We start from the raw sequence: 12,634 nt of genomic DNA, 5'->3' as shown, positions 1-12,634 counted from the left end.
TTTAACGGTGGAAAATTGAAAACAGCATCTTTTAGCGCCTCCAACCTCAAGAGTCTAAAGGTGTAGGCGGTTGTTGAGTAAAATTATCTCTGAAGCAGTGAAAAAAAGTAAAATAATTGAAAAATACCGCTATAACGCAAACATTTAACTAATGTAACGCTTACTTACGCAAACGTATAGTGTCATTTAAACGATTACCGGCTGCAGTTTTGTGATAAGGGCCGGGTTGTAGGGAGCACTTTTGTTTACATTTCGTGGCGGCAAATTAACAGAAAAACTGTTTTATTTAGTAGGAAAGTTCAAAAAGAAGAAGGTCGCGAGATCTGTGGAATTACATGTGTATGTATGTAAAGACTATACTTGAAAGTAAATTTCATTAAATTTACAGTTGCTAATTAATAAAGATAATTGTTAAAAGTCGGTCAGCCTTTGAAGTTTTATTAGTTTTTTACGTCGGGTAAATATGAAGAGATTTCGAAATTTTCATTAAAATTCTAAAATTATTCGGAGAAAACAGTCTATTCAAACATAAGGATCGGATGAGATTTGAGTCATACGTATAATTGCAACATTTATTGTTGTTGTAGCGATAAAAACCATATCCAAAAAATACGGGGAAATGCTGCCGGACGCTTGGCCGGATATAAGCTTGGCGAAAGGTTTCGCGATGGATCCAACACTAAAATAGATGGACAGCTAAAAGTGCAAGTTGTGATGCCTGAATACTCCTAAGTATGTACTGCAAAGAAGACCTTTATGTATCGGGGTAGCGCTTTGAGCATATCACGTATTTTATGAGGCGGTTAATAACTAATCTACCGAGCCGTTCCAACCTCAGTCTTGCGAACGCTGGACAGTGGGGGAGGAAATGACTTATTGTTTCCACCACGCCTTTCTCTAAACAGCTATGGCAGGATTCCTAGCTTCATCGCATGTATGCCTATTCAGCAGTGTCCGGTTAGTTCTTCCATTCCATATTGCGGTAATGTGAACCACTTTGAGTCCCGAGCTTTACTCCAGTCCAAAAAAAATCTCGCGACCGAGCAGGTTTTGGTTGTTAAAAAGCGCTTAGAAAGCTCGCCAGAGGTCCACTGATCCAGTGTTAGATCACAATAGGACAACGGAGCCCCAACACTTTCCAAGCATGGTGAAATAGAATGACGGGTGCCCCTTTTAGCCAATTCAACCGCTCTGCAGTTCTCAGCGATTCCGCTATGACACCCAGTTCCGGTTACGCAAATACAATTTTCGCGTGATGTCATTAGGAATCTGTACTATTTTTTGTATACCCACTCGTAACCTTCGTTCTTTGAAATTTGAACTTTTTGGTATTTTTTACCACTTATAATCTCTTAAAAATTATATATGAAACCTAATCAAGCTTGAATATTTTCATATTGTTTAATAGGTCAAGCAGAAAAACAATCACTTATCTCCTGGCAAACATGACTTTTTGCCAAAATAGTGCAAGTGCATTCATTTTCTTATCTTTATTAAAAAAAGTGGAACTCACGAAACATGCGCAGAATTGAACATAAAAACAAACAAAAATCTAAGGCTGCTTGGATTTCAAACAATTTTCATTTATTCAAAAACTCACAGCAGAGCAACTATTCGAATTGTCGCAGCAGGACAACAACTGTTCGAATAATCGTAGTAGAACAACTATATGAATATTCGGTTAATATTCATACGAACGGTTTCATTCATTTTCACCTGTAAGGTGATATCTCACATGTTAACCAATACATATATGCGGAATAAAGCCCACCGTATTTTTGAAAAATCTATAATTAGGTACAAAACTATAATACTCTCATAGAAACTTTTGTTGCGAGAGTATAAAAATATTAAATATTTAACAATTGAGTCTCATGCACTTTATTCTGTACTAGATTTGGAAAAAAAATATTTCCAAATATGTGAATATGTATCTATATTTTAACATTTTTCCTTAGTTGTTTATTTGATAAAAAATAATAAAAATAAAATCTCACCTTCTTACATCCTTTCAGTACCATTAAAAGTCTGAGAATTGAATATAATCCAGCTTTTATGTGGCTTAGCGGCAAAAATAATTACATTTGCGAAGTCGCAAAGGTGCCGATTCGGACCTTTCTACAACAAAGCGAGTACACGCAAAACACAAAACAACACTGAAGGTGAGCAATAAAAACCATTTAAGTTCTTATCCAGCTAAGGGCACACACATTGGTCAGTATGTATAACTGTAAACAGTTATACATACTATATGTATGAATGTGCATAAATGTAAGGAGTTTGCCGAAATAATACATACAATTGTATGTATGTCTGCTTTTACATGTGAGGATAAACAAACAACACCTTGCAGTGATTTGTAATTGTCATATTTAACTGAAATCCCTACAAATGATTTTCGCACAGAAGTCATACATGCGATGGAACATGTGTATACTAATACATGTATATGCAAGCAGAAATATGTAAAAAGCAAAAAGGATGCTGGAAATGGAAAGTAATAACAGGAGCTAAGAATGAATGGGAGCAATAAGATTCTTAAGAATATAATCAATTTTCGGGGATTAACTGAGGGACTTTTCCCTACCGTCTACTAGTCATGCACATATTCACACAAACAAAAACACACACACGCATACAACAAATCTTTTATGTGTAGGTGTGGCGCTCATGTGTGCATGTGTCGCAAACAAAAGCATATAAGACAAGACAATGTCAATGTCGTACTGTCAGCTTAAAGAAGGATCAATCTGTACCAGGTCACACATTATACCTGAAATAAACAATTTCGGTAGCAAATACGAATTACACATGCCAAATGTGAATGACCAAACATATATATGTACATATAAGCATATTTAAGGAATTTAAGTTAAGTTATGTATTTCCATATTAATACGTTAATGGGGAAGTAGTCGAGATGTGCTTGTGTTTATCCTATCCTTAGTGTATTTTGTGCTACTTTTTCAGTTCAAAAATATTGGAATAATATATATTTTACATTAATGTTGTCGCCTTCAAAATAGTCCCCATTCAATATGTTTTGCCAGCGGTTCTGCCAATCGCCGAAACACTTTTCAAACTCGATTTTTGGATTAGATTAGATAGCTCTTTTAGCGATTTCTCGTATATTTGTAAAACGACGACCCTTTAAGGTTTATTAAGGTATTCGGTTATTAAGGTTTATTTTTGGAAATACGAAAAAAATCACACGGAGTCATGTCTGGCGAACATGAAGACTGGGGCATCGTTATAGTATTGTTTATGGTCATGGTTAATGAACAAGCAAATAAGTGTGAACGAGGACAAGACGAAATATCTCCTGTCATCAAACAAACAGTCAGCGCATTTCCGTCTTGGCTCCCACGTCACTGTTGACAGTCATAACTTTGAAGTTGTAGATAATTTCGTATACCTAGGCACCAGCATCAACACCGATAATAATGTCAGTCTTGAAATCCAACGCAGACTCACTCTTGCCAACAGATGCTACTATGGACTGAGTAAGCAATTGAAAAGTAAAAGTAAGTCGCTCATTATTCCCGTCCTGATTTATGGTGCAGAAGCGTGGACGACGTCAACATCAGATGAGACGACTCTGGGAGTTTTCGAAATTTTGGGCAAGATTTATGGTCCTCAGAACATTGGCAACGGCAAATACCGCAGACGATGGAACGATGAGCTGTACTAGTTATACGACGACATTGACACAGTTCAGCGAATAAAAAGACAGCGGCTGCGCTGGCTAGGTCATGTTGTCCACACTTTGGCTTTGAAAGTGTTCGATGCAGTACGCGCCGGAGGAAGCCGAGGAAGGAGAAGGCCTCCACTCCGTTGGAGGGACCACGTGGAGAGCGCCCTGAGATAGAGATACCAAAATGTCTTCATTTAATATTTCGATTTGGCTCGATGGCATGGTGCCAGAAAAATTACGTTGTTCAAATAGGAAATGTCTTCTTCAATTGAAGGGGCCATGTTCTCCATGTGCTGTTGGTATTTCATAACATCAATTAAGGGCAACTTTCCAGCACCATGATAAGAAAAACACCCCCAGATCAGTAGGGTCCCCTCTGCTTAACGGTACTTCTGACACATGAATTATAGAAACGTTCACTAATTTGCTGGAGGCTTGCACAATCCGTGTACTGATTTTGGATCCATTCAGTTTCCGAACATCGATTCTAATGTCTTCAACGGTTCCAAATTCTTATCCTTGACAGTAGCCCTCTTCGGACCCAGTCTTTGGATATTTTTGAAGGGAAATACTGACAGTAGTAGTAGTAGTCAAGTTCTGAGATCGCAAAACCAAAATTGCTGTTTTATCAATTTTTGCACTTTCCATTTAATTTGCAATGACGTGTACACTCAGGAAAATAATTAAAAGCTTTTTCTTGTATCTGAATAATGTACTTAGTATAATAAATACTTTTTTGTATATGATAGTTTGATTTGTTAATCAATTTGTCAATTGCCAATGTTCTGAGGACCATAAATCTTGCGTAGAATCTTTCTCTTGAAAACTCCAAGAGTCGTCTCATCGGATGTTGTCATTGTCCACGCTTCAGCGCCATACATTAGGACGGGAATAATAAGCAACTTGTAGAGTTTGATTTTGGTTCGTCGAGAGAGGACTTTACTTTTCATTTGCCTACTCAGTCCAAAGTAGCACCTGTTGGCAAGAGTGATTCTGAGCTGGATTTCGAGGCTGACATTGTTGGTGTTGTTGATACTGGTTCCCAGATAAACGAAATTATCTACAACTTCAAAGTTATGACTGTCAACAGTGACATGGGAGCCAAGACGCGAGTGCGCTGACTGTTTGTTTGATGCCAAGAGACATTTCGTCTTGTCCTCATTCACCACCAGACCCATATGCTTCGCTTCGCTTCCGATCCAGTCTGTAAAAAGCAGAACAAACGGCGCGGTTGGTATTTGCAATGATATCAATATCATCGGCGTACGCCAGCAGCTGTACACTCTTATAGAAGATTGTACCTTCGCTATTTAGCTCTGCAGCTCGTATTATTTTTTCCATCAATAGATTGAAGAAGTCGCACGATAGTGAGTCACCTTGTCTGAAGCCTAGTTTGGTATCGAACGGCTCGTAAAGGTCCTTCCCGATCCTGACGGAGCTTTTGGTGTTGCTCAACGTCAGTTTACATCGCCGTGTTAGTCGTTGAGGGTGGATGCCGAATTCAACGTTCAATTCATGCAGTTTGAGCTTTCGCTTGCTATAATATTCGATAATGTCATGAGTGATTGGTGGATTTCATTTCTATCCAGAATTTACTGTTAATTTTTTGTATACTGCATCGTCGTTTTTATACATTCACCAGTGGTTGTTTCGTCTGAAGTAGAGCTCTGAAAATACTCCGAAATATTATCCTACGGAATATTCAGACTGTGTATTTAATAATTAGTTTGGCCATCCTTGAATCACACCCAATGTCAAATGTTGGTATGAAAAAAGTGTAAATATATACTAAGTACTTAACGGAAAAGGCATTTAATTTTAACAAGCAACTCATTGCGTCTGTTACTCTGCAAAGCATCATTTATAACGAATGCTTAGCTAAATTACGCTCCTCTTCAAATGGGATTTGATAACTCAATCACTCGAGGAGCAGTGTAATTACTCAGACACTCAAGTCAGTCGGCATGCACAACAACAACATATTTGCTTTACATTACACACAAATTCCCCACCAGTACCAAATGATTACTTTGGCTTCTTTTACATTTTACACTCGTGTAGAATGCTGAGAAACTTAAATAGTGTGAACAACAACAGCAACACAAGTTGCAAGCGAAAGTGGAACGCAAATGACAAACAATTGTCAACAGTTTGTATCAACATTAATCAAAATCATCACTTCAATTTAGTGTGATTTATTTATTTATTTTGCTTAATTCTTTTTTCGGGTGGACTTTTACATTTTGAGAGAATCTGCATTGAATTTTAGAGCAAATATATTTTGAGAAAGAAATGAAGGCGAAAAATACAAAAAAAAAATACAATTTTTTATTCCAGATTCATTAAGATACCAAAATTTCAACTACAACTACAAATAAACAAATTAACTAATGAAAAAATGTGAATAAATTGTCCACAATAAAAGCTTAAATTCACTTTTGACTAAAATCGCAATTTCGCTGTCAGTCAATTTTGTTGTTTTTGTTGTTTTCTATTGTCATTTCCCCGCTGATGAATCGAAAGCTGTAGGCGCTGTATTAGTTAATGGAAAGGGTGGTGAGGGCCATCGAGTAATGTATCACATAAATTTCGTGAACATCAATCACTGTCATTCGAGATTATTCCCACTGATGAGGATGTAGATGTGGCTGACGAGCGTTGAAGATATACGCATACATACATGTGACTGTATAGGTTGTGATTCAGGCTGTCGGGCAGGCAGGAAGATGGCAAATTTAGAAAATTTTACAAAATTTCAAATAGTTAAGGAGTAAAACTGTGACGAGGCATTAATGCTTAAATGATCGCAGCCAATATACCAATATACAAGTACGAATGTATGTATGTATGTGTGAAATTCAACGCATTAATTTACTTTGGAACGAAATGTTTTATTTTAATCAATAGATGGATGGAAATAAATGGGAAGCCTGGCTTAAAACAGGACATTGACAAGGGCGCTGAGTAATTACAATTAAAATAATTTTTTTTTCTCTAACAGAATTTCAAAATCAGACAGGTTTTGGGACAGCAAATAATAACCCAAATAATTTTAAAATGAAAGAAATCTGGTTTGGTTCCTATTACGTGGATCCGACTATCTTTGGATGCACAAACTAATATCTCACATCCATTTCTGGGGAACATGAGAGGCGATATTGATGTTAGTCTGAATCCGTAAAATGTTTTCCAATTCCCATGAACCAAGGATTTAACCGGAGTTCTATGCGATATTCAAGAGTTATGAGTAGATAAAGTGCGGTGCCCCACTTTTCGATTAATGTGATTATATATAGAGGATCGAGTTCTCTAAATACCCATCAATTTGTCTAATGTTCTGCGGTAATACGTGGTGTGTTCAAAAAATTTTTGAATATCCTGTTCCTGCCCCTGAAGTAAGACAAAATATTTCATCAGTATTAATTGCTGTAGAGCCTCAAGGGTTAGGCGTATTTTTATGAGCTTGGCTGTTCTTGAATTTTTGGCTAAAAATAATACAGTAATGATGCCCCAGCCGCCATATTCGGTAGATATGACTCCTATTTCAAAAAAAAAAAGATCCTTAGATAAGCATAGATTAAATTGCTGAAAGAGCCAAAGTCTATCACAAAATTTGAGTTTGGAAAGTGTTTCGACGATTGAAAGAAGCACTGAAATAAGTGCAAAGTATCGAATGGGGACTATTTTAAAGGCGACAACATTGGAGTAGACGAATTAATAAATATTTTTTTCAAAAACGAAAATTACCGTTATTTTTTGAACACACCACGTATAATAAATATTTTCAGAGTAATATTAATGTTATATTTGTAAGAGAACCAAGTCAAGATTTTGCATTTCAAACCATTCGATAAACCATGGATATTTCTATATACACTGAAAGATCAATTACTGTTTCTAGATATAATAATATTAAATGGTCTATGTTTTTCCTTATTGATTTCAAGAGAACTTGGTATTTATCCACAAGCTTTTAGAAAGGTGACTAGTTTTACCACGTGTTTTTTAAATGTAATTTTCTTCCCCATTGCCTTTTATATTAGCAGAATCTATACTATGAGCGTAGGTCAAACCACGTCCACTAGTATTTTGCATCTCTTTCATTCCTTGCAAATATTTATTTTCGATCTGAATATTTTTTCAGATCACCCTTATAATTATAAAACACCTGCTCGAGGTTCTTGATACCACCTACAATTTTCTGAAAATGACCATTAACATTGTGAATTGAAGAATGAGTGAAAATCACATAAAACCAATGGGAACTAGGTCAATTAGTATTATTTTACGTTATGATATTGAAATGAAACAATATGCAGAATTATACTATTGTAAGAAATAATAATATAAAGGGTGCTTAATTAGGGATGATAGAGCAATATTTAAATACGTTGACCTAGTTAAAACTTTTTAAGTACTTCTTAAGGTACTTCGAAATTCTAATAGAGAATATGGAAAATTATCATCCTAAACGAAAGTGGATAAAATTGTTATATAAGATAATATCAAGTCACTAACCAAATTGAAGGCAAAGATATGTCAATATTCTGATAATAGTACTAAAACTATGAGTAAATGAGAGTTCTTAAATCTTTGCTCAAATCATTCGGATCTTGAAGTTTTATAATAAATGAAGGGTGTTGTAGTTCTTGAGCTACTTTTAAGTGGCTATTGAATTTTCGTTTTGTATTAGAAAGTGAAAACAATTTTTAGATTTTGATGATTTTAAGATTTTAAAGAAATTTTAGTCTAACTTTGTGTTCGACGTAAGCTGTTCAAAGCTGGGACGGGTTATCTTATGATGCCATGAAAAGTAATAAAAAACTATTATGAAATTGATCCCTCGTATTTTGTATAAGATATTAATTTTTGTTTAGAGAGTTAATTTTTTGCTCTGCTGATGTACATAGCTCCCATAAACTACACGATTTTGTGCGCCTTCCAATGAATTTTTGTCAAAAGCTTATTCTGAAACACCCTATATAATAACTTCACCAGAAGTGTTAATTATTCATGAAAATAAAAATGTGCCAAATTGGCAGAAAAGTGCTTGGAAATTTATAAAAACCCAAGTGCAGTGGAGTAATGGCCATTTCTGTGAAAGCAACAGCAGCAACAACTGCAGTAAAAAAGATTACCACTTCGAAAAGTGAAACCAAAGTGATATTTCAACAAAAAACGGCTGCGAAAAGTATCAACACAGACACGAATATGATGCCAAGAATATTCCGACGTTTATTAGTACTATTTTTGCTAAGTGAGTACAAAGTCTACTAAGTTCTTCTGCATTAAGAAAATTATGCATATAAATATGAGTGAATATTCTATTTTTTGACTAGTGCACTTGCAACTCTCGCACGCGGCACCACCGCTCTCCCCCAACGACATCGACTACAATGACAGCAACATTGCGAGCGGCAACGGTAGTCCTGGCAATACCTTAGGTAATCTCTTCCGCGGCAACAACAACTACCCAATGGATTACAACATGATGTTTACACATGTGAAGGACTTCTTCATGTATCTGCCGGTGATGATGACCACGCTGAGAGAGTCCATGGCCGGTTTTCCGAAATTCGCCGAAGGCATACGTATATTAACCTCGAAAAATGGACGCCTAGAAGGTGCAGACTGTAATTGTGAGAAAAATAGCAATGAAATTGACAGTCGACAATATGGTTGAGAGGTTCAGCGGTTAGTGATGAAAGCATAAGGTGAGGAGCTTCGTTGGTCGAAAGCTCTGATGGCTCTGAAAGCTCGCGAAAGCTCTTGAAAGCTCTTTTAATGACTAGTATATTATTTTTTATACAATTTAATCGAATCGAATCACATTTTTCTTTTATAAGTGCTTGTAATTAATGTAGTTAAACGTGTAAATAGTAAAATCGGCAAATATTTTCTTGACCAAAGAACACTGTGTTTTTTGTATAACCTTTCATCCTATTTATCACTAGTATTCAATCAGTTCGCGTTTCGTGGCCACAAAACTTATAGAAATGAGTCGCCGATAAAGTAGCGATGTCGCCACGCTGATAAGTGTTACACGACTCCTTGTTAAACGTGCTCATGTTGACTCCTTTGCAACTGTGCATTGCTACTCGTAGGTTTCACGGTTGTCATCGAAATTATAGTCCGCACCCACGTTCACTCATAATATGTAAGTCTTTTCCAATAGCATCATGTCACACGGCGTCGAGAGGCTTTGTGGTCAAACTTCTTTTGGTTGTGTTGAAATCTTCGCATATGGCACAGTGTTCTGACTCTTGCACGGCAAAATCGATTTTTTTCCTGCGTATTGGACCTAATAATTTTTTGGGTAGTAGGCCTCCAAATTCGAAATAGTAGCCTCAGAAATTCTTGAAAAATTTATTTGGTTACTCAGCTGTGGGTTGTATAGTGGAACTTCTCTAACTTGAATCACCATAATCAACAAAAAAACTTCGAGTTATAGAAATTTTCATTAAAACATACATTTTTCAAAAAAGTATAAAATATAGATTTACCCACAGTTTTAGTTATTTACTTCGGAAAAAGTTTTATTTAAATGCATTAAAACATGTATACTGAATTTTGTTTGATGCACTTTGCTATTGTTTGGCTCTTGACGTCTGTATCTCATGCCTTTTTTATACGATTTATGAAATCCATAAGTGCAATATCAAAGTTTTTGTTCGCCTCCATATCAATATAAGGACTCCTTTAAAATTATCCCTTGATAGTAAAATTTACAATTTTTATTATGCCCTGGTCGAAAAGTTCGATTTATGGAAGGAAATTTGTAAGCAATTTTATTTCTATTGCCAATTCAAAAGTTCGAGTTATAAAGATCTTCGACTTATAGAAGTTCGAGTTATGGAAGTTCCACTGTATATAAATCGATTTCTATATGAAGACTGGGTATAAGTGAAGTGCGTTTATAGTGAACACCTACATATAATTACGATACGAATTTATTTATAATCTGGTTACATTTCGTGGAAGTCGTAATGATTTTAAGTTTAGAGAAAATTCTTTCAAATAGTCTCAATCTCAAAAAGAGTTTGTCAAACCTCAAAATTCATTTCTTTAATAAAGAATTTATAACGAATTTAAAGCTTTTAAGTTGTCCATCGTCAGTGATCCAAAAATTTTTTTTTCGATTTTAGGCGACATTGAGCAAATTGCAGTTTTCAATGAGATTATCGCTACGGGTACATGGAAGATGTTGCAGAGTTATTTTGAAGTGAAGTGGCAAAATTTATTTGGTGTAGTAAAGTAAAAGTTCCTCTGCAATATTATCGATAAAGTACAGAAAACTGTGCACAAGTGCCACCGTCTTAGCATTAGACGCCTCAGATCAGAACCATTCGCTATTTTTAATCGAAGTTTTGGCTCCGTCAGATTCGCACCAAAATTTGTTTACAAAATATACATTGAGACATATACTATATACCTGTCAGTGAACCAAAATAAAATGAAACTCCGACACTTTTTTTGTAATAATTGGCTTTGACTTTTCTTAATCCAGAAACTAAATATCCACTCTGTCTTACGTCTCTTGAGCAAAAAAGGTCCAATGAAAACTTTTTTTCAACGCTCACAGTTATTTGAAGAAAAATATTTTTGAGAAATCATTCGAACTACATCAGTCAAATGGGTCCGAAGACAAATTATTGGTCAAGAATAGAGGCATCTAGTTACTGTTTATAATTTACAATCCCGTATCCTTAAAATTACAGTCGATATCTTTCCTTTGATGTCTCAGTGGTTTTTGTAAGATGGAAGAACTTTCGTAAAACGCTTCGGAGTATATCCGATTAATTTCTATTACTTTATCCAACGGTTATATGTATATACATATATTTGGCGTAGGAACCGCTTTAAGCGATTATAGCCGAATCCAACAGAGCGCGCCACTCATTCCTCTTTTATGCTTTTTGGCGACAACTGGAAACACCAAAGTGACGCCAGGTCACTTTCCACTTGGTCTTTCCACCGGAGTGGAGGTTGTCCTCTTCCGCGGCTTCCTCCAGCGGGTACTGCATCGAATACTTTCAGAGTTGGAGTGTTTTCTTCCATCCGTACAACATGACCTAGCCAGCGTAGCCGCTGTCTTTTTATTCGCTGAACTATGTCAATGTCGTCTTATAAATCGTATAGCTCATCGTTCCATCGTCTGCGGTATTCGTCGTTGTCAATGTTAAGAGGACCATAAATCTTGCGTAGAACCTTTCTCCCGAAAGCCCCAAGAGTCGTCTCATCGGATGTTGTCATCGTCCAAGCTTCAGCATCCATACATCAGGACGGGATACAAGTTTGAATTTATACATATAATCTTTAGTAGTAGACCAGTGGAAATATGACAAAGAGTGTCTAGATTCATAATATATGTTCTACAGAAAATTCAATCATCTTCAATTTACAGGAGTTAAAGCTTCTCCTGAAAAGCATTTGGCTTCCTCTTCTAAATTCATCTTTATATTTCTAACCAAAAGGTTTCTCCTTGCAACCCACTGTTCGAGACGTCCGTTTGAGTCATTTGGTGTATATCTTGATTCTGATCTACTACGGCGTTCAAGCGTTAACCACGCGAGCACCTTCGGCTAGTTTCGTATGACCGCTTGTCGCGCTTAAAATAGCCTCGAGGCGAAAACTGCCAATAATTTTAATTGATTTTGCTGCCTTTTCGCCGTTGTTGTTGCACCTTCGCAAACACTACAGACTACAGCCAGCCTAGCAAGAGGACGACGACGGCTGTGGCAACACGATAAGTAGGCAGCTCGACATAGCATGGCGGAGGACATAAGTACGTACACCGACGGCTACGTCGCAGCCATAAGTAGTGTCACGAACAAGCGCGCTTATTGAAACTGTGGGTTGTTGTGTGGCTGTGACTCGGAGGATGCAAGCGTGCAACATAAGTGCGTCTAGGCGCATTGACATATAGACGATTGTTGTTGT

At 36.4% G+C, this 12,634-nt stretch overlaps 1 protein-coding gene across 1 annotated transcript; it reads left to right on the top strand.

Annotated features, from left to right (window-relative positions):
* Positions 1 to 8,746: 8,746 nt before the first annotated feature.
* LOC105215693 (uncharacterized) lies at positions 8,747 to 10,095 on the top strand. The gene is made up of 2 exons (XM_011189741.3): positions 8,747 to 8,951; positions 9,034 to 10,095. Exons 1-2 carry the CDS (start codon positions 8,780 to 8,782, stop codon positions 9,375 to 9,377), a joined length of 516 nt encoding a protein of 171 aa, XP_011188043.3. The 5' UTR covers positions 8,747 to 8,779; the 3' UTR covers positions 9,378 to 10,095.
* Positions 10,096 to 12,634: the final 2,539 nt, after the last annotated feature.

Source organism: Zeugodacus cucurbitae, chromosome 4 (genome assembly GCF_028554725.1).
Source record: "Zeugodacus cucurbitae isolate PBARC_wt_2022May chromosome 4, idZeuCucr1.2, whole genome shotgun sequence".
NCBI classification, from domain to species: domain Eukaryota; kingdom Metazoa; phylum Arthropoda; class Insecta; order Diptera; family Tephritidae; genus Zeugodacus; species Zeugodacus cucurbitae.
The sequence above is the reverse complement of the archived record's forward strand: the minus strand, read 5'-3'. Positions and strand labels throughout refer to the sequence as shown.